This window comes from Microtus oregoni, unplaced genomic scaffold (assembly GCF_018167655.1).
Source record: "Microtus oregoni isolate MIOR12 unplaced genomic scaffold, Mior012 000020F_ref0000438, whole genome shotgun sequence".
NCBI classification, from domain to species: domain Eukaryota; kingdom Metazoa; phylum Chordata; class Mammalia; order Rodentia; family Cricetidae; genus Microtus; species Microtus oregoni.
The window spans coordinates 6,945,861-6,963,792 of NW_024543079.1; the positions used below are offsets into that span (position 1 = coordinate 6,945,861).

General features: G+C 43.2%; 1 protein-coding gene across 3 annotated transcripts in view; it reads right to left on the minus strand.

Moving 5' to 3' along the window:
• Positions 1–7,410: 7,410 nt before the first annotated feature.
• Ift52 (intraflagellar transport 52) overlaps positions 7,411–17,932 on the minus strand; it is a 29,141-nt gene continuing 18,619 nt past the window's right edge. For 2 of the 3 annotated variants that reach the window (XM_041670446.1, XM_041670447.1), the window contains exons 11-13: positions 15,317–15,404; positions 10,944–11,052; positions 7,413–8,314 (exon numbers count right to left, since the gene is read on the minus strand). In XM_041670446.1, coding sequence (XP_041526380.1) covers positions 8,157–8,314; positions 10,944–11,052; positions 15,317–15,404 — 355 coding nt within the window. In that variant the 3' untranslated portion in view covers positions 7,413–8,156. Of the gene's footprint in view, positions 8,315–10,943; positions 11,053–15,316; positions 15,405–17,932 lie in introns of all 3 variants that reach the window. The other variant, XM_041670448.1, reaches the window with a different exon arrangement.

Sequence of the window (17,932 nt, forward strand, 5' to 3'; positions counted from 1 at the left end):
AACACTCAGGTAAACGTCTGTTGACAAAAAAAAAAAAAAACCAAACCTCTATTGGCAAGGACTTTTGATTTTAGGTTGTCATTTACCAACTTAACACTAAGTGTCCCTTTACTGGGACTTCCTGGAAGTATAGGAGCCTGGGAGAGCCCCAGCCAAATACCTTTTATTTAGGATCACCGCAAGCCTCAGCTCCCTCTTCCAAAAACTACTGTCCACCTGAACACTGTCCAATTCTGCAAACTTCATTTACAACAGCAGAATGAGGGTTAAGAGCTACAAGTTTCTACCTTAATTCAAGGCTTTCCCCACCAATCTTATCACAAAGAAACTCACTGTGGGCATTTGCTCTTCATTGGTAGTGTGTTCACAGCCGGATTTCCAGGGTCGAGTCCAGCCTTCCACTCCCTCGCTGCATTATCTCAGACAAATTAGCAAACTCCTCTGTGCCTCATTTCCTCATCTACAAAGTTTATCAAGATCTTATTTTTTTTTACTATGTATTAGTCAACATTCCACACATAAATTTTAATTAATTTGATCTTCCTAATAATCCAGTAAGTTATATACTAGCATTACCCGTTAGCAGATGGAGCAACTGAGGCACAGACTGCCGAACTCTAATTCTAGAGTTTATAGAAAAGAAAGAGAAAAATAAAAATGACTTTCGCTCTAGTGTCTTTGGCTTGTTTACAGATTAAATGGATCAAAAATATATTAACAGGAAAAAACATTTGATTAGTTACATATCCATGGGAGTCCCCAAAAATTAGGATATCATATGAAGGCTCAGATAATGGAAGCCTTCTGGGTCCTAGAGCTTCTGGCAGGGTGGTAATGGCAAAGTTACTTGGGGCTAAGGAAAGGAATTGTATAACAAACAGAAGTGTTCTTGTCATGCAGATATAAGTCTCCCAGGTTTGTTTGTTTTTTTTTTTTTTTTAAGTAATTGGCAGCAGCTGGGTTCCTAGTACAGCACACCGCCTAATGTAGATGTCCTTTACAAAAGGTCTGCCTTGCAAAGTTACTCTCTGGTCTACAGTTTCTACAGAACAGCCAGCGCAAAAGGAAGTGGGAGATTATTTTCTCCTATAGTCTATTTTGGGGTGCTGTGGTATGAGCCTTTAAACCAGGCACTACAAAGATATCTACCCTGTTAGATAGTTATAGGATCAAATATATGAATATGTATAAGGCACATGGTAAGTATTATATTACTGCTAGGTTGTTTTTGTGGCTGAGATTAGATCCAGGGCTTCCCACATGCCTTTCTCTCAACACCTGTACCCCTTCTATTAGTGCTGATTATTATTCCGACTCCAGCAGCCTTCCCACTTGTCCTGTGAGGCCCAAGAAGCTCCTTCGCAGGTGGCACACACTCACGTAGATTATCAGTCTCCTTTTGGGCAAAAGCAGGACCTAGAAGCTTTCATAAGATAAGTGCCCAAGGCAAGAGGCAGGGAGCAGATGCACAGGCCACCTGGGACCTGGAATTAAAGCCAGGTAAACAGAACACCAGAACTAGAGCAGCTTGGAGGTCAGTGTAGTGAATCCAGCTGCAAAATCACTCTAGTGTCTCAAGGAATCTGGTGACCTCTGCAAGTGTGTCCTCTAGCTATCAGCGCGGCATCAACACACAACCTCTGTGCAGAGGACTCCCGGCGTCCAGGGCCTTCGCACCTGGGAGTGGTCTCAAGACAGATAATCAGATAATGTCCATTCTGAACAGCGCTGGGAGGTTTTTGGGTTTTGTTTTTTTTTAAAATATGACCTCCAGGGACGGAAAGTCTCTCGCCATTTAACCCATTTAACCATTCAAGTTATCTGCCCCACCCTGGACTCCAAACACAAAGCGGTGCTTGAGTCAGGAAGACAAAGACCAACTCTTCTTGTTACACACCCTGGGCCTAGCAACTGGTGAGGAATAATAATAGATCACCGCTTTTCTGTCTGGAGTCCTGGCTTCCATCTGCTGAGCAACTTTTGTTTGGGTTTTGCTTTGCTTTGTGCTGGGCTTCAATGTTTGGGTCTTCAGCCTGCCAGGCAACAACACTACCTGTAAATAAGCTACACACGACCCACATGTGAAAGATCAGAAAACTGACACCAAAGCCATCCGGTAGATTGACTGACGGCACAGGAGGTCCTGGGCTGGTGGAAGGAAGCTGTGGGCTCACCCAATCATCGGTTCACAAGAGGCTCCTCAGAGCTGGCTTTTTAGGGATCTGCAGGTGGACAATGCAGGGAATGGCAAAGAATACTCAGGGAAGAGAAAGATTAGAAAATCTATGCAAGCCATGGTGTCACAAGTCTTAGATCCCTGTACTTGGAAGGCCAAGGCAGATGCATCCAAGACCAGCCTGAACTGTGAGTTCCAGACCAGACTGAGAGACAAAGAGACGTTGTCCCCAAAACCAAGGAATAAAGAAAATTCTCCCTGCAAGTACTGGTGCATGCCTGAAAATTCCAGCATTCTGAAAGGTTAAGACAGAAGGATGGAGAATTCAAGACTAGCAAGGACTAGCTAGGGAGACCCTGAATCAAAAGAAAAAGGTAAAGGAGGGAGGGAAGAAAAGACCAAAAGGAGAGGTAGGTGGGGAACTTCCTTAGAGACTGGCAAGATTTCAAAGCCATTCTTGACTCCTTTCAAGTCACAATTCACAATCCCCCCCCCCCCCCCTTGGGAAACAGGGTTTCTCTGCCTAACAACTCTAGGTGTCCTGGAACTTACTTTATAGACCAGGCTGGCTTCAAACTCACAGAAGACCATGGCAATTCTTTTAGAGGAAAACATTTCATTTGGGCTGGCTTACAGTTTCAGAGGTTTATTCCAATATTGCATGGTGGGAACCAAGGCAAAATGCAGGAGACATGGTGCTGGAGAGGGAGCTGAGAGTTCTACATCTTGATCCACAGACAGCAGGAAGTGAACTGTATTCTACACTGGGCACAGCTTAAGCATATAAGACCTCTAAACCCACCTTCATAGTGACACACTTCCCCTAACAAGGCCGCACATACTCCAACATGACCACACCTCCTAACAGTACCACTCCCTCCCTATAGGTCAAGCATTCAAACACAGGAGTCTATGGGAGGCATACTTATTCAAACTACCATACGCACCCATGTAATCCTAGCACTGGGGGAGAGGGAGATGGCAGATAAATTGTAAATTTGAATCCAACCAGAGCTAAAGAATGACATTCTGTCTTAAAAAAAGAAAAAGAAAAAAAGAAAATAAAAAAAAAGAAAGAAATGAAGGAAGGAAGAAAGGAAGGACGGGCGGTGGGGTGGTGGTAGCACACACCTTTAGTCCCAGAGTTTGGAAGGCAGAGACAATCAGATCACTGTGAGTTCTAGACCAGCCTGGTCTATAGAGCTAGTTCCAGGACAGCCAGAGCTACACACTGTCTTGAAAAGCAAAAAAGTAAGAAAAGGGATGGGTGGTGGCCTGCTCATGTAACCCAAGCTGGCCTGGAACTTACTCTATAGCCAACCTTAAGCTTTTGTTTGCTTTTTGTTTGTTTGTCTTTGTCTTTTTTTGAGACAGGGCTTCTCTGTGTAACAGCCCTGGCTGTTCTGGAAACTCACCAGGCTGGCCCTGAACTCACAGAGATATGCATGCCAAGGTATGCGGCACCACTCTGGGCCAGTCTTAAACTTTTAATTCTGCTTTATCCTTTAATTGTTTCTTTCTTTTCTTTTTGTTTTTTTGAGTTAGGATTTCTGAATTTCTCTGTGTAACAGTCCTGACTGTCCTGGAACTTGCTTTGTAGACCAGGCTGGCCTCAAACTCACTGAGGTCAAAGCCACCACAGCCTGGATTGTTTCTTAAACACATAAACAGGCATGGTACAGGCCTATATTATCAGTTTAGGAGGAAGCTGGTGTGAGAGAATTAACTGAGCCAGAGAGTTCAAGACCAGCCTAGACAACATAAAATGGCCCTGTCTCAAAGGAGGAAAGAGAATGAAAGAAAGTGCCCAGCTGTAGTTCCAGCACTCAGAAGCTGGAGGCAAAGTTCCTACAAAGCCAATGGGATTGGGTGTGGGGGATGGGCTGGGGAGAAGCTTGGTAGAGGGCTTCTTGGACAGACATGAAGGCCCAGGTATGATCTGAAGCACCATGTAAACCAGGTCTGATTGCCCAGATCTGCAAACTCAGCACCAGAGGCAGGAACATCACTGGAAGTTTGAGCCTTGCTTGTTCTACATGGCAAATTCCAGATCACCCTGGGTTACATAGTGAAACCATCTCAAAAAACATCTCAAATCAAAGAAACAAACCCACCCAAGACAAAACTCCTCCCCCACTCCGTAAACAGAAAGAGCAGCCTTACAACTATACACCTATTATATGATCAAATCTTCATATGATAAGTGTACACACCCATACAAGGCTTTCTCCTGTATATTTACAACAGCCCCAAACTGAACAGGTAAATAAATTACAGATAGGAACTGCTTTCAAAATAATTACACTGAAAGAAGTCAAAGAGAAGACGGTTGATGCCATTTGTACAAAACTCCAGGAACTCCAATCCCATCTATTGTGATGATGGTGATGGTTGTCGGGGAGAGGAAAGACTCACAGCGGGACACAGGAAGTTCTGTCCTTGTGCAGGACTCTTCCACAATCAGTGGAAGAACTGTGGAGTACAAAGACCAGATGACTCCCTGAGCTAACAAGAGTGAGGCGCCGTGCTGCATCGCGTCACTAGAGGGCGCTTGGACCTCCCCAGCCTGACGGTGCGGGTCGGCGGAGCTAGCGGCCCCTAGCGGCCGAGCCTCAAGCTGAGCCCCTCTCCACTGGGAGTTCCAGGCCCTGCATAGCAAGTTTTAACATGCAGTAGATTTGTCATCCTTTGCATAAAAGCATTTATCTCATTGGTAATACTAGTCGCAGAGAGGGGAGCTGGATGGTTGAAGAGGTGGAGTTCTTTCCCTTACACCATTTAGTTCAGCGCTCAAAACTTACACTGTTAATTTTTTTTTTTAATTAAAAACTAAATCAGTGTTCAGTGCCCAGCTCACAACCATTGCTAATTCCAGTTTCAGGAGACTTGGTACCCTCTTCTGGATCCACTGGCACCAGAAATAGACATGGTGCACACACATACATGCAGGCAAAACATGCATAACATAAAACTTAAAAAAAAAAACTTGTTATTTTTTTCTCGAAGATACGGTTGTCTGTGTAGCCCTGACCCATCCTGGAACTAGCTACGTAGACCAGGCCAGCCTCGAACCCAGATATCTGCCTACCTCTGCATCCAGAGTGCTAAGATTAAAGGTGTGCGTCACAATGTCTGGCATAAAAACTAAATATTAGTTAAAAAAAAACAAGAAAACCTAAACTTCAAGCTAGTTATAAAGGCCCACGCCTGTAATGCTAACACTCATATGGAAGAGGTAGGATGATCGCCAAGAACTGGAAGGCAGTTGGGGCTACAGAGAGAAACCGTCTCAAAAATAAAACAAAATAAAAACAAGACAAGACAAAAAAAAAATGAGTAGCCAAACAAACATCACTCCCTAAATTTCTGTAAGGCGTATGAGAGTAAACTAGCCCTCTGATGCTTAGATGTGGTGTGTGTGTTTTGTTGTGGGGTAGAATTTCTCTATGTACCCAGTCTGGCCTGCACACTGCACTAGCTGATATTTAGAGGGGGCTTGTGGATTCTTTTGATTTGAGACAAGGATGTGCTCCGTATCCTAGGCTGGCCTGTAATTGAGTTGGATGTCAGGCTGCATTCAACAATCCTTCGTCTTCGCCTTGTAAGTGCTGAACTGTAGACAGGAGCCACACTTGCTCTAAGTTTAAAGCAATAGAGGGTGGGGTACATATCCGTGTGAAGAATGCTTGCTCCCTAGACTTCATACTATAATGCCATTATCACATCTGCCACTTACGAACACTCAGACTGTCCCCATATGTTTAACTTTTTTTTGTTATATTTATTGTGTGGGTTCTTGGTATCCATGAAGACCAGAAGAGGTCACCGGGAATTGGGATGATAGATGTCTGTGAGTTACCATGTGAGTGCAAGGAATGGAATCCTGGGAAGAGCAGTCAGTGCTCTTAACCACTCTCCGGCCCCACTTTTTCTTATTTGAGAAAAGGTCTCCACAGCTCAGGCCGGCAATTCTCTTGCCTCAGTCTCTCAAATGCCAGGATTACACATGTATGCTATCATGCGCGGCTCTCACATGTGCTTTGTAGATATTTTCCCAAACCAGGATTCAGTCAGTTCACACATCATTGGTCTGTTTTATAACTACTTTTGGGAGGTGCTGTGGGCTAAAAGTAAAGTCTTGAACATTATATGCCAGTGCTCTACCACTGAGCCACACCCCCAATTTTTTCCAGTTTAAAATTTCTTAAAATGTTTTCCTCTCCCCACCCTCCAGTTCTTTTTGAGACCGAGTCTCACATGACCCCCTTGCTGACCCAGAACTCACTATATGGACCAGGCTGGCCCTGGACTTCCACAATACCTCTTGTCTCTGCATCCTGACTGCTGTAATTATAGGCTTGGACCATGTCTAAAACTGATGTGGGATTCCCATCTGTATGCTATGAATATGTTTTATTATCATTGGTCATTAAAGAAGCTGTTTCAGTCAATGGCTTAATAGAGTAAAGCCAGGCAGGAAATCCAAACAGAGATATATAGAGAGAAAGTAGGCAGAGTAAAAGAGATGCCATGGACCTGCTGAATCAGGAGACAGATGTCTTGGAACCTCTCTTTACTGTAAGTAGGCCACAACTTCATGGTGATACACAGATTAATAGAAAAGGGTTAATTTAAGATGTAAGAGTTAGTTAATAAGAAGTCTTAGCTAACAGGTCAAACAATATTGCCATTAATATAGTTTCTGTGTTATTATTTGGATCTGGGCAGCTGGGAAACAAACGAGCTGTCTCTGCCTATACTGGTCATTTTTTTTTCTTTTGGTAAGCTATCCCAATAGCTTCAACGATCATATGCACAGTTCAGACCTTAGCTTCTGTTAAAATATTCTAGCCATCTGCTAGTTAAGTCTTTCTTCTTTTTCCTTTTTTTATCTTTCTTTTTGAGATAGGGTCTCATTGTGTATGGAACTCGCTCTGTAGACCAGACTGGCCTCAGACCCACAGAGATCCACCTGCCTCTGCCTGAGTGCTGGGATAAAAGGCGTAGGCTGCGTGTTCAGATTGTTTTGTATTCTTTCAAATCAGTTTACAGGGTCAACGTCAGCTTAATCAGTTATTTCCTGCTAGGCTTTGATCTGACTTTGAACCAGCCCGGAAGTCATACAGTATTGTAACAAGTTTGACCATTAGTTATATCTTCAATAAAAGACTCAAATCTTGAGCAGGAATGTGGAGGGAAAAAAAGATATTAATGACAGACCATTTCATGAATTATGAAAGTTCCATCATAGATTTAATTCAAGCAAATGAATCATCTCTTCCACCTGAGCACTACAGAGGACGCACAAACCTTCTAAAGCTCAAAGAAAACACAGTGTAGACACTTTGGTCAGGAAGGCGAATTCAGAACCCCAGAGTTGGCAGTCAGAAGGTGCTTTTAGAAGAGGCACGGTTCACAGTCCTGGAATGTCATCCCACTTGTATCAATAGCATGTGCAGGAGGAGACAGTAAACACAGAATTTTATTTTATTTCAGTTTAGGGTTTGAAATAAGAACCTCTTTGGTATTTTGAACATCAGTTTGACATTCCAGATCACCATTAGTTGGAACAAGTAGGAATTAGTTGACTTGATGGTTGATTCTAACCCAAGGATGAAGTTTTCACAACAACCATGCACCACTCAAGTACAGTTGAAGGTTCTGGTACAAACAGTACCCCAGACTCTGGCATCCATGTGTACTGGGCCAACTCTGCTCATTTTAATAAATGCTGGTGCACTGGATCCCTCTGGCCTAGCTCTGTTTTTTTCGACACCACATCACTTACCACCTCTAGCCCGCTAAGTGCTTGCTTATATACTCTGCTACTGTTTTCTGGGACCCTCCAGCTAGAAGAGAAGTTCCATTCTCGAAGGGATCATCATGTGCTGTTCATCTGTAGACACTTGGTAAGTACTTGCAGAACTAAGGAATATTGTAAACAGTCTATGCGGGTGACATCACCTGAAGGGCTGCCATGTCAGTGGGCCTCCTGGTTCAATTTCTTGAACTCCACCACCTGGAAGAAGATGTGCTCAAGAATATGTTTGGCGTCCTGCTGATCCTTTGGAAGTTTACTGGTTACTCCAAGAATGTCACCACACTTTCTGACATAGAATTCCAGGTCTTCATCAGTACCTAAACACAGTACAGTTGGATTAACCCTTCAGTTCCACTCTTTCCAGAGTGCAAACATCGTGTTTGAGGTGTTCCCTTCCTCTTGAGATTACTTAATTCTTCCTAGAATGATGTGATCATTGGACTTACATTCTGGCAACTCTCAGGTCTTGGATGTGCTGCTTTCATAAATAAGAACAAAAGTAGCTCATTTTGTTGTTCTTTAGTGAGACAGTGTCATGTTATAGGCCAGGCTGGCCTCAAACTTTTAACAGTCTTACTGCCTGCCTTCAGCTTCCTGAGTGCTGGAATTACAGGAGTGAGCCACTATGCCCAGCCTAAAATGACGAACCTAATCAGAGCAAAGTCCACCTGTTCTGGCTTTCCCACTCTCCAAATCAAGCACTGGTGCACACCAAAGCACAAAAGCAACCAAAGGAACTCAAGTTACCAGGCTCTAAATAGAGGCCACTGTAAAAAGGTCATATATGAAGGGTTTTTTTAAATTTATTTATTTATTATGTATACAATATTCTGTCTGTGTGTATGCCTGCAGGCCAGAAGAGGGCACCAGACCCCATTACAGATGGTTGTGAGCCACCATGTGGTTGCTGGGAATTGAACTCAGGACCTTTGGAAGATCAGGCAATGCTCTTAACCTCTGAGCCATCTCTCCAGCCCCCTCATATATGAAGTTTAAAGTAGCATTTATGCTAACCATGGTGTACACACCCAGAATCCCAGCATCTGGGAGATTGTGAAAGAAGATTACAAGTTTGAGACCAGCCTAGGTGACACAAGAACACTCTGTCACATAAAAGAAGTCAGGGATATAGTTCAGTGGTAGAGCACTGGGTTTCAATCTCTAGTGCTGGAAGACAAGGAATGTCATTTACCAAAAGAACATTATAGAAAAGTCCTGGGTTCAATCCATAGTAAAACAAAAATAAAACCCCACCATTTACTGTAGATTATTATAGAAAAGCAGGCCATGACACAAGGTGGATCACCCCTGCCCTCACAGCACTCGAGAGCTAAGGCAGGAGGAAACTGAGTTTGGGGCCAGCTGAAGTGACCCAGATGAGTTTCAGAGCCAGCTTACACTACTCTGCGTAGCCCAGTTTAAAAAACCCAGAAAGAAGTAGGGCCTCATGAGAAGTGGACATGGGGATGAGGAGTTTGGTCAGTCTCAGCTACACACTGAGTTCAAGGTCAGCCTGGCTATATGAGCCCATCTCAAACTTCATCCCACGCCCCAAAAATTAGGAAAACACAAAGAAAAATTTACCAGTAATTACAGCAGTCTTCTGTGAAGTCAGTCCCTAGCAGTACTGTATCTAAGATGTACAGCCATTACTGCTTTTTTCAAGACAGGGTTGTATACAGTAGCTTAGGCTGGCCTTGAACTCAGTGTTCCTCCAGTCTCAGCCTCCTGAGTGCTGGGATTGTGTGAGCCAAGCTCCATACCACAGATTAAATGTTCAACAAAAACCTTCCATTCCTTTGCTAGTTAACATGAAGGACAATCCCAATTTCAATGCTTTTTGTTTGTTTTTTTTGGAGACAGGGTTTCTCTGTAATAGTTCTGGCTGTCCTGGAACATTTATAGACTACGCTGGTCTCAAACTCAGAGATCTGCCTGTCTCTGCCTCCTGAATGCTGGGACTAAAGGCGTGTGCCACTACTTACAACTCATTGCAGTTTGAAAATAAACAACGCCATCTGGGTACGTTCATACGTCTTCTTAGTTGTATTCCAGGAGTGGGGTCACTGCTTCACAGTGAGTGCTTAACTTTATGTCTCTTGTACGGGTGCAGGTCTTGAAGCAGAGCTCATCAGAAGGTTCAATAGGCAGAAGGACACTACAACTTGAAGTCTACATAAGTCTTTTTGGTCTGACTTCTTTTTATGTTCTTGGTTTTATGGGGTGTTTTGTGTGTGTGTGTGTGTGTGTGTGTGTTGTTGGGCTTTTTTTTTTTTTTTTTTTTTTTTTTTTTTGAGACAGGGTTTCTCTGTACCTTTGGAGCCTGTCCTGGAACTTCCTCTGTAGACCAGGCTGGCCTTGAACTCACAGAGATCCGCCCGCCTCTGCCTCCTGAGTGCTGGGATTGAAGGTGTGCACTGCCACCACCCGGCTCTTGTTTTTTGTCTTAAAAATATTTAATTGCTTTATTATTATTTGTCTGTGTGTGTCGGAGCTTGTACATGACATACATGTCAAGGTTCCTTGTGAGTAGGTTACAGGATGTAAACTCAGGTAATTATGCAAGCACCTTTACCTGCTGAGCCATCCTGGCAGCTTGTGACTCTTTCTAATCTAAATGCTCCTATGACCAGTGACCCAGCTCTGTAAGGTAGAAGCCAGGGTTAGTATTCGTCTTCTCGTCACTCAGTCTAAGGACCAGAACTAAGGGCCTTTGGGGATCCAAAGTGAGACTTACGGTTTCTGCTTAGCATTGTGTTCTGATTCACTAGATTAACTGAACTCAGAGGACCACATTCACATGCAACAAAGACATGTTCAGCTTTGTCCATGTGCTCAGATTCGGTTCTCCAAGAACAATCTTTGAACATTCTCTTACAGCAAGTCACAGTGGTCCATGGTAAATAAAAGTCATAAGGGAAAAAGTCTTAACAGGCTAATACTCACATTTGTTGGTGATCTGAGCAAGACGCGCCTTTTCAGAGGAGAACGTTTCATCTAGGTCAAACAGCTCCAGGGGAGGGGGTGCTAACTCCCGGAAACTGGGTGGGAAGACCTAGAGGGAACGAAGGTTTTTAGCGAAGTCTCCCAGAGCTTAACAGCAACAAGAAGCGTAAACAATAAGAGGCTGACTGAGCCCTTCCCCTGGGAGGAACCATCCATTCCAACTCCATCACCTCTGGCTGCCCTCATCCATTAGGCCCATGTCAAGACTGAGTCCCTTGTAAACAACCAAGCAGAACCAGATTTAACTACACTGCTAAACTGACAAAGCCAATATAACAATGCCATGAATTCTGCACAAGCCCAGAGCTTAGGTTTGTGTGGAATATTTGAGGCCACAACTTGTTCCTATATAGTTACGCTTTTGTTTTGAGTCAGGATCTTGCTGTATAGCCCAGAGTGGCCACAAACTTGCTGTCTTCTTGCCATAGTCTCATAAGTCCTTAATCATAGGTGTACACCTTATACCCAGCTAGTTATTATGTGTTCTTTAGGAACAAAAGTCGTTGGGGAAGCAGATGTAGATCAGTGCAGACAGGGTAAACTTAACATTAATATGTTAGCATTTTAAGAAGTGCTCCTGCACAGTAAAGAATTACAGATTCACAATAGGACAGATTCAGACATAAAAGATCTCTAAATGGGTCACAGTGTTGGATAAATGTACGTAGGCTTGGAAGAAAGAGGAAAAAGAGTATAGAGAGTCATAAAATAAAGTTAATGCTTATTTTTTTAAAAGGGGGGGGTAAAGTCTTTAAAGAGACAGTACAGAAAGTCATAGATTAAAAGTAGTAAAGAAAAATAAGCCATGTAAAAATGGAAAATTCACAGAGTGTCTAGATTATGTATTTCATTGTGTTTTCTTTGAATTATTTGACTGTGAAGGAGTTAAGTATAGAGAAACATTTCATTGTATGCTAAGCTAAACCACCATGTATATTATAAAGGTGCCATGACTTTCAAATTTGGGCCTAAGGATATATTGCTTTAGAAAAGTTCTTCTCTTGTTTTCACAGAAGATGAGAACCTGTGGACTGCTTCTAGACCAATATGGTTTGATAAACCACAAACCCCTGAAAGATTGTCACGAACACCCTCAAAAAATTACTTCACCCAACTGCTGACTGAGATGAACCTAGCACACAGGATATAGCTTAGAAGACCTGATTAATAGTGCCCTCAACTAGCAGGAAGCAGTATGGAGAAATCTATGCCCATATTCCCAAATATTGTCTATAATTTTTTTTTACATTTAAAGGGGGATATGATACAGATATGAATAATTTGCATTGGTATGGATCTTGGTTTACTGATACAAATTTGAGGTCAATTTTTTATATGTATATGTATTTCAGATCTTGATTAAGATATTGTGTTTGTGTAGCTCATTTAAAAATATAATGTATAATTAAGAGATATAGGTTAATAGATAATCTATAATAGTCACACTTGTAATCATGTTAGATTTTCTAGATGTATAGAGATATATTTCAGTTAGATAGGTATTCTTCAAATCTTTCAGAGACCTTCAGAATATGGCATTTAAAATGTTTTAAGAACTTAGAACTTTTCATGACAGTGAGACACATCTGCTCCTGACAGCACAAATTACTTCAAGAAGAAGATGGGCATCGCAGATGCTCCTTAGCCATGTGAGCAAGAAACTGCTCTTGCCTGGACTGCTAGACTGGACATGAGGACCCACAAAGAAATGACTGCTGAACTTGCCTAAATATGAGATGGTCCTTTGGGGTTCTTGCTTCATGAAAGAGCCTGCAAGACACTCTGCAGGACACAGACGAAAGTGACTGGCAAACTGCCAATATAGACAGAACTGTCTTTGAAATTTTCTGCTTCATGGAAAAGTCTGCTGGATACTATGAGCCTGTAGGCTAATGAAGGATGCTTCAACGATACAGAAGAACTTTGGGTGACTGTCCAGGCAGCGAGATGTTTCTGTCAATTCTAGAGTTTTGGAAGTTGCTTATGATGTACTTCCCATTAACTTAGGTAATATTATAACCTTTTGGAGTCTTTGATGAAATTGAATAATTTATAATTATAGTTACAGTTTTCCTTAGTTATGATAAAAGAGAGATATAAATATTGTAACTGTAATTCTTGCTTAATAACTGTTTTGTTATATGTAATTTTACTATGTTAAAGCCTTCCTTTTTGTTTAAACAGAAAAGGGGAAATGGTGTGGGAGGTTCTTCTTTCTATGTGTTGCTCGTATTGGTTAATGAATAAAGAAACTGCCTTGGCCTGATAGGGAAGAACTTAGGTAGCCGGGGAAGACAGAACTGAATTCTGGGAGGAAGAAAGCAGAGTTAGGGAGATGCCATGGATCCACAGATGGAGTAAGAAATGCTGCCAAAACTTAGCCGGTAAGCCACTGCCATGTGGTAATACACAGATTAATAGAAATGGGTTAAACTAAGCTGTAAGAGTCAGCCAATAAGAAGTTAGAGCTAATGGGCCAAGCAGTGTTTTAATTAATATAGTTTCTGTGTGGTTATTTCAGGGCTAAGCTAGCCAGGTGGCTGGGACAAACAGGTGGCCCCTCCCTCCTACATGCTGTTGTTTCTTTTGTTTTTGGTTTTTGGTTTTTCAAGACAGGGTTTCTCTGTGTAACAGTCTTGGTGTCCTGGAACTCTCTTTGTAGACCAGGCTGGCCTTGAATTCACTGAGATCTGCCTGCCTCTGCCTCCCAAGTGCTGGGATTAAAGGTGTGAGAAACCACTGCCTGGCCTCAGTTATGTGGTTTTGTGTGTCAACTTGACACAAACTAGAGTCATCAAAATGAAGGAACCTCAGTTGAGTAAATGCCTCCATGAGATCCATCTGTAAGGCATTTTCTCAACTAGTGATCAACTGGGGAGAGCTCAGCCCATGGTGGGTGGTGCCATCCCTGGGCTGCTGGTCCTAGGTTCTATAAGAAGGTGGACTAAGCAAGCCACAAGAAGTAAGCCAGTAAGCAGCACCCCTATGTAGCTTTTGCATCGGTTCCTGCCCTGACTTCCTTCAGTGATGAACAGCAATATGAAAGTATAAGCTAAATAAACCCTTCCCTCCACAACTTGCTTTTTGGTCAAGGTGTTTTGCTGAAGCAATAGAAACCCTAAGACAATGAAGTACTCAGAAGTTGTTCAATGCCTTACATATGGCTGCTGTTCTGTAGCTACTGCTTCTCAACTGAAACATTCCCCCCAGAAGGAGAAAAAATAGAGTCCTACAGGGGTTAGGAAACTTACAAAGCTCAGGAAGCTCACAGTCTACCTGGAGGGTAAATGAGCAGTAAGTTATGTGGAGAGGCAGTGCTACAATCAGGGGGAACTGCCCACAAGCGGGCAGAAAACTCCAAAATGCAGTTTTCCTTAATATTCACCTATGCCAGGGTTGGGCTTTTTGGTGATGCAGCTGACTGAGAAGAAACCCTGTCCCTGCCCTCCTGTGAATAACTCCTAACCCATGTTCATGTAAGTAACTCACGCAAAAAAATCATTGGTTTACTAAAGCAGACTTGGGAGGAATCATGTTTGTGTTATATTATCAGTGCCCTCTTGGGTGAACATGTTTGTTCATGTCTTCCGAGTAAGTTATATAGTGGCCATTTGACCCCAGCCTGTTAAAACTAAACTAAGGATCTGAGTGCCCAATGCCTGCGAAGGCATCTCAAAGATTTTCTACCTCTTTACCCAGTGTGGTGGTTTGAATGAGAATGGCATCCACAAGCTCATGTATCTCAATGTTGGGTCTTTAGCTGGTGGAACTGTTTGGGAAGGATTAGGAGGTGTGGCCTTGTTGGAGGAAGTGTGTCACAGGGGGTTGGCTTTGAGGTTCCAAAAGCCCACACCAGGCCTAATCTTGTGCTCTCTTCATCTCCTACTTGTGCATCAGAAGTAAGCTCTCAGCTACTGCTCCTATGCCAAGCCTGCCTGTCTGCTGCCATGCTCCTCATCATGATGGTCATGGATTCACCTTCTGAAACTGTACACAATCCCCCAATTAAATGCTTTCTTTTATAAGTTGTCTTGGTCAGTGTCTCGTCACAGCAATACAAAAGTAATTAGGGCACTCAGCCAGTCTCATACATGCCTTCCAACTCCTGACCCCAAAATGGAAAAGTGTAATAACTAGGAAAGCCCATGCTCTGACTCCTTGGCACTTCCTCACATAGAAGTCCCTATAGAATGCTAACAGATGTGATGTCTCAACATGCTTAGAGGTAGAGCACTTAGAGTTTATGAAGGTGCCCACATCGAGGGTAAGCAGTAGAGTTCTACAGCAGGAGCCCCTAAACACACTTAACTCACCGCAGGCTGAAGGGCTGGCAGCGGCATCTCAAACTGAGGTTGGACAAGCTGGAGTGGTTCATGTTTCACATTTAGCTCCTCATGAGCCCTGAGTTAGTCAGACAAAAATGTGGGAATAAAGGTAAGGCATGTGGTAAAGCACAGCTAACTGCTCACATCGACACTATTCAGAAAACATACAGAGTGTGCTGTTCTAACAGCTGTGGGAAGAGTTCATGATAGGGCTTATGCCTAACATAAGTGAGGGCCTGGGTTCTAGCCTTATCTCTTCCAGAAAGAGAAGCAAAACAAAATATATCTGTTGCTCTGGGTTGGTGAGATTATCAGCAGCTAAAGAACTTGCCATCAAGCCTGATGACCTGAGTTTGATCCCCAGAACCCACATGGTAGAAAGAGAGAATTGACTCCTGTAAGTTACCCCTTGACTTCCACATATGGGTACATATGTGTACACACACACACACACACACACACACACACACACACACTGTGATGGCTAATCTTGGTTGTCAACCTGACACACCTGGGAAGGAGGAGCCTCAGTTGAAGAAATGCCTCCACTGAAGAGGCCTTTGGGGCATTTCCATGGTCGCTATTGATATAGGAGGGCCCAGTCCACTGTGAACACTACCATCCTCTGAGCCGACAGTCCCGAGTTTCATAAGAAAGCTTACTGAGCATGAGCCAGAGGGAGCAAGTCAGTAAACAGCATTCCTCTGTGGTTCCTGCTTTAAGTTCCTTGAGTTCCTGCCCTGACTTCTCTCAGTGATGAGCTATGACCAGGAAGTGGAAGATGAAATAAACCCTTTCTTCTCCAAGCTGCTTTTGGTCATGATGTTTATCACAGAAACAAAAACCAAATTACAGCATGTAAAATTGAATACAATGTAATGCAAAGGAAAAACAATTTTAAAATGTTGCTCTAACAGGATATCTTCTACGATACTTCTCTCGGGAATCACAAAGCATTATTTGAGAGGAAAACTTACTTTTAAATTTCAACAGTCCTCTTAATGAGATTTGGTTTTTACCTGGTGAGTACTGTGACTGTTTTCACGACCGAGATAAAGCATCCCAGTGTGGTACTATTTCATTTGTATTTTAATAAATAAACTTGCCTGAAGATCAGAGAGTAACACAGCCCCACTAGTCAGCCTTACACACCAAGCAGTGATAACACTTTAATCCCAGAAAGCCACAATAGTTTTCCAAAGAAACCAAGCAGTAGTGTTGCATGCCTTTAATCCCAGCACTAGAGAGCATTATAAAATGGGAAGAGACAGCTCTCAGACACACTCTCATTCTGAGACTGCTGGAGACAAGATTGCCATTTCAGACTCAGGCAGAGGTAAGAGCCAGTGGCTGGCTATTTTGCTTTTCTGACCTTGAGCCTGAACCCCAATTTCTGTCTCTATTTTTATTAAACATGCTACAGTCCAGCATAAGGACTGCTTCTGGTAAGCAAACACATCTTCACGATGTGAACTCCCATGTGTCCCACTTTTCTCAGCAAGTACTGACTCACTGTCTGTTATGTACCAGGTAGCTTTACCTGTCATAAGCATCACAGCAAGAAGAACCAAAGGAGGTTCTCCTGGGACCTACATGCTAGGGAAGGGACATACAGTACATGGAAAACCAGGTAATATGCCAGGTATCAGTAAGTAGTAAGAAGAAAAACAAATCCAGGACAGAGAGACAGGAAGGGGGCAGGAAGTGAGGATGGTCAGAGAAGCCCTGAGTAAGAGAGAGGGAAGAAGTCACACAGTTATCTTGAAAAGTATCTTTTTTTGTTTTTTTGTTTGGTTTTTTTGTTGTTGTTTTTGGTTTTTTGAGACTGGGTTTCTCTGTAGCTTTGGAGCCTGTCCTGGAACTAGTTCTTGTAGACCAAGCTGGCTTCAAATTCACAGAGATCCGCCTGCCTCTGCCTCCCAAGTGCTGCAATTAAAGGCGTGCATGACCACCGCCCGGCCCTTGAAAAGCTGAGTCAGGTATGTGTAACACATGCCTATCTCAGTGCCTAGGAGGTTGTGTATGTGGGGGGGAATCACAGGTTGAGGGCCAGCCTGGGCTACACTGAAAGTGTCACACCAACTTAAAGTACACAGTTTTTAGGAGGCAGCAGACTCAGCAGAAGGGGTTGGAACCCTTTTGTCACAGCACGGTGGGGAGAATGTTGAGGGCATCAGAGACTCGAGCGCCAAGCTCAAGTGGCTGCTCCGGCTTCTGCTTTGCCGTCACTGTCCCTAGCATTCATTTTGTCCTCCTGTGCTGTATGTAATTTTGCAAGCTAGTCCAACTCCTAGTTCAATTTAATTGTTCTCTTTATTCTACTCATTTAGGTTTTTTAGGACAGAGTTTGATTTGTTTTCAACATGCAATCCTCCTGCCTCAGTCTCACAAGTGTGGGTGGAGATTACAGGCCTGACACCACTGTGTCTGTCCTCAAATGTACATTTAATACACATCTGTGGCCTTTCAAAATTAAGTGAGTATACAGCCTCAGCAGGAGTGAGGTCTGTGGCTGGTGGGGGTGGGGGGGCAGGGGAGGGAATCCTTTCCTGGCAGTGATGATTACAGGTTCAAGACAAGGCAGACCCTGTCTCAGAAATACTA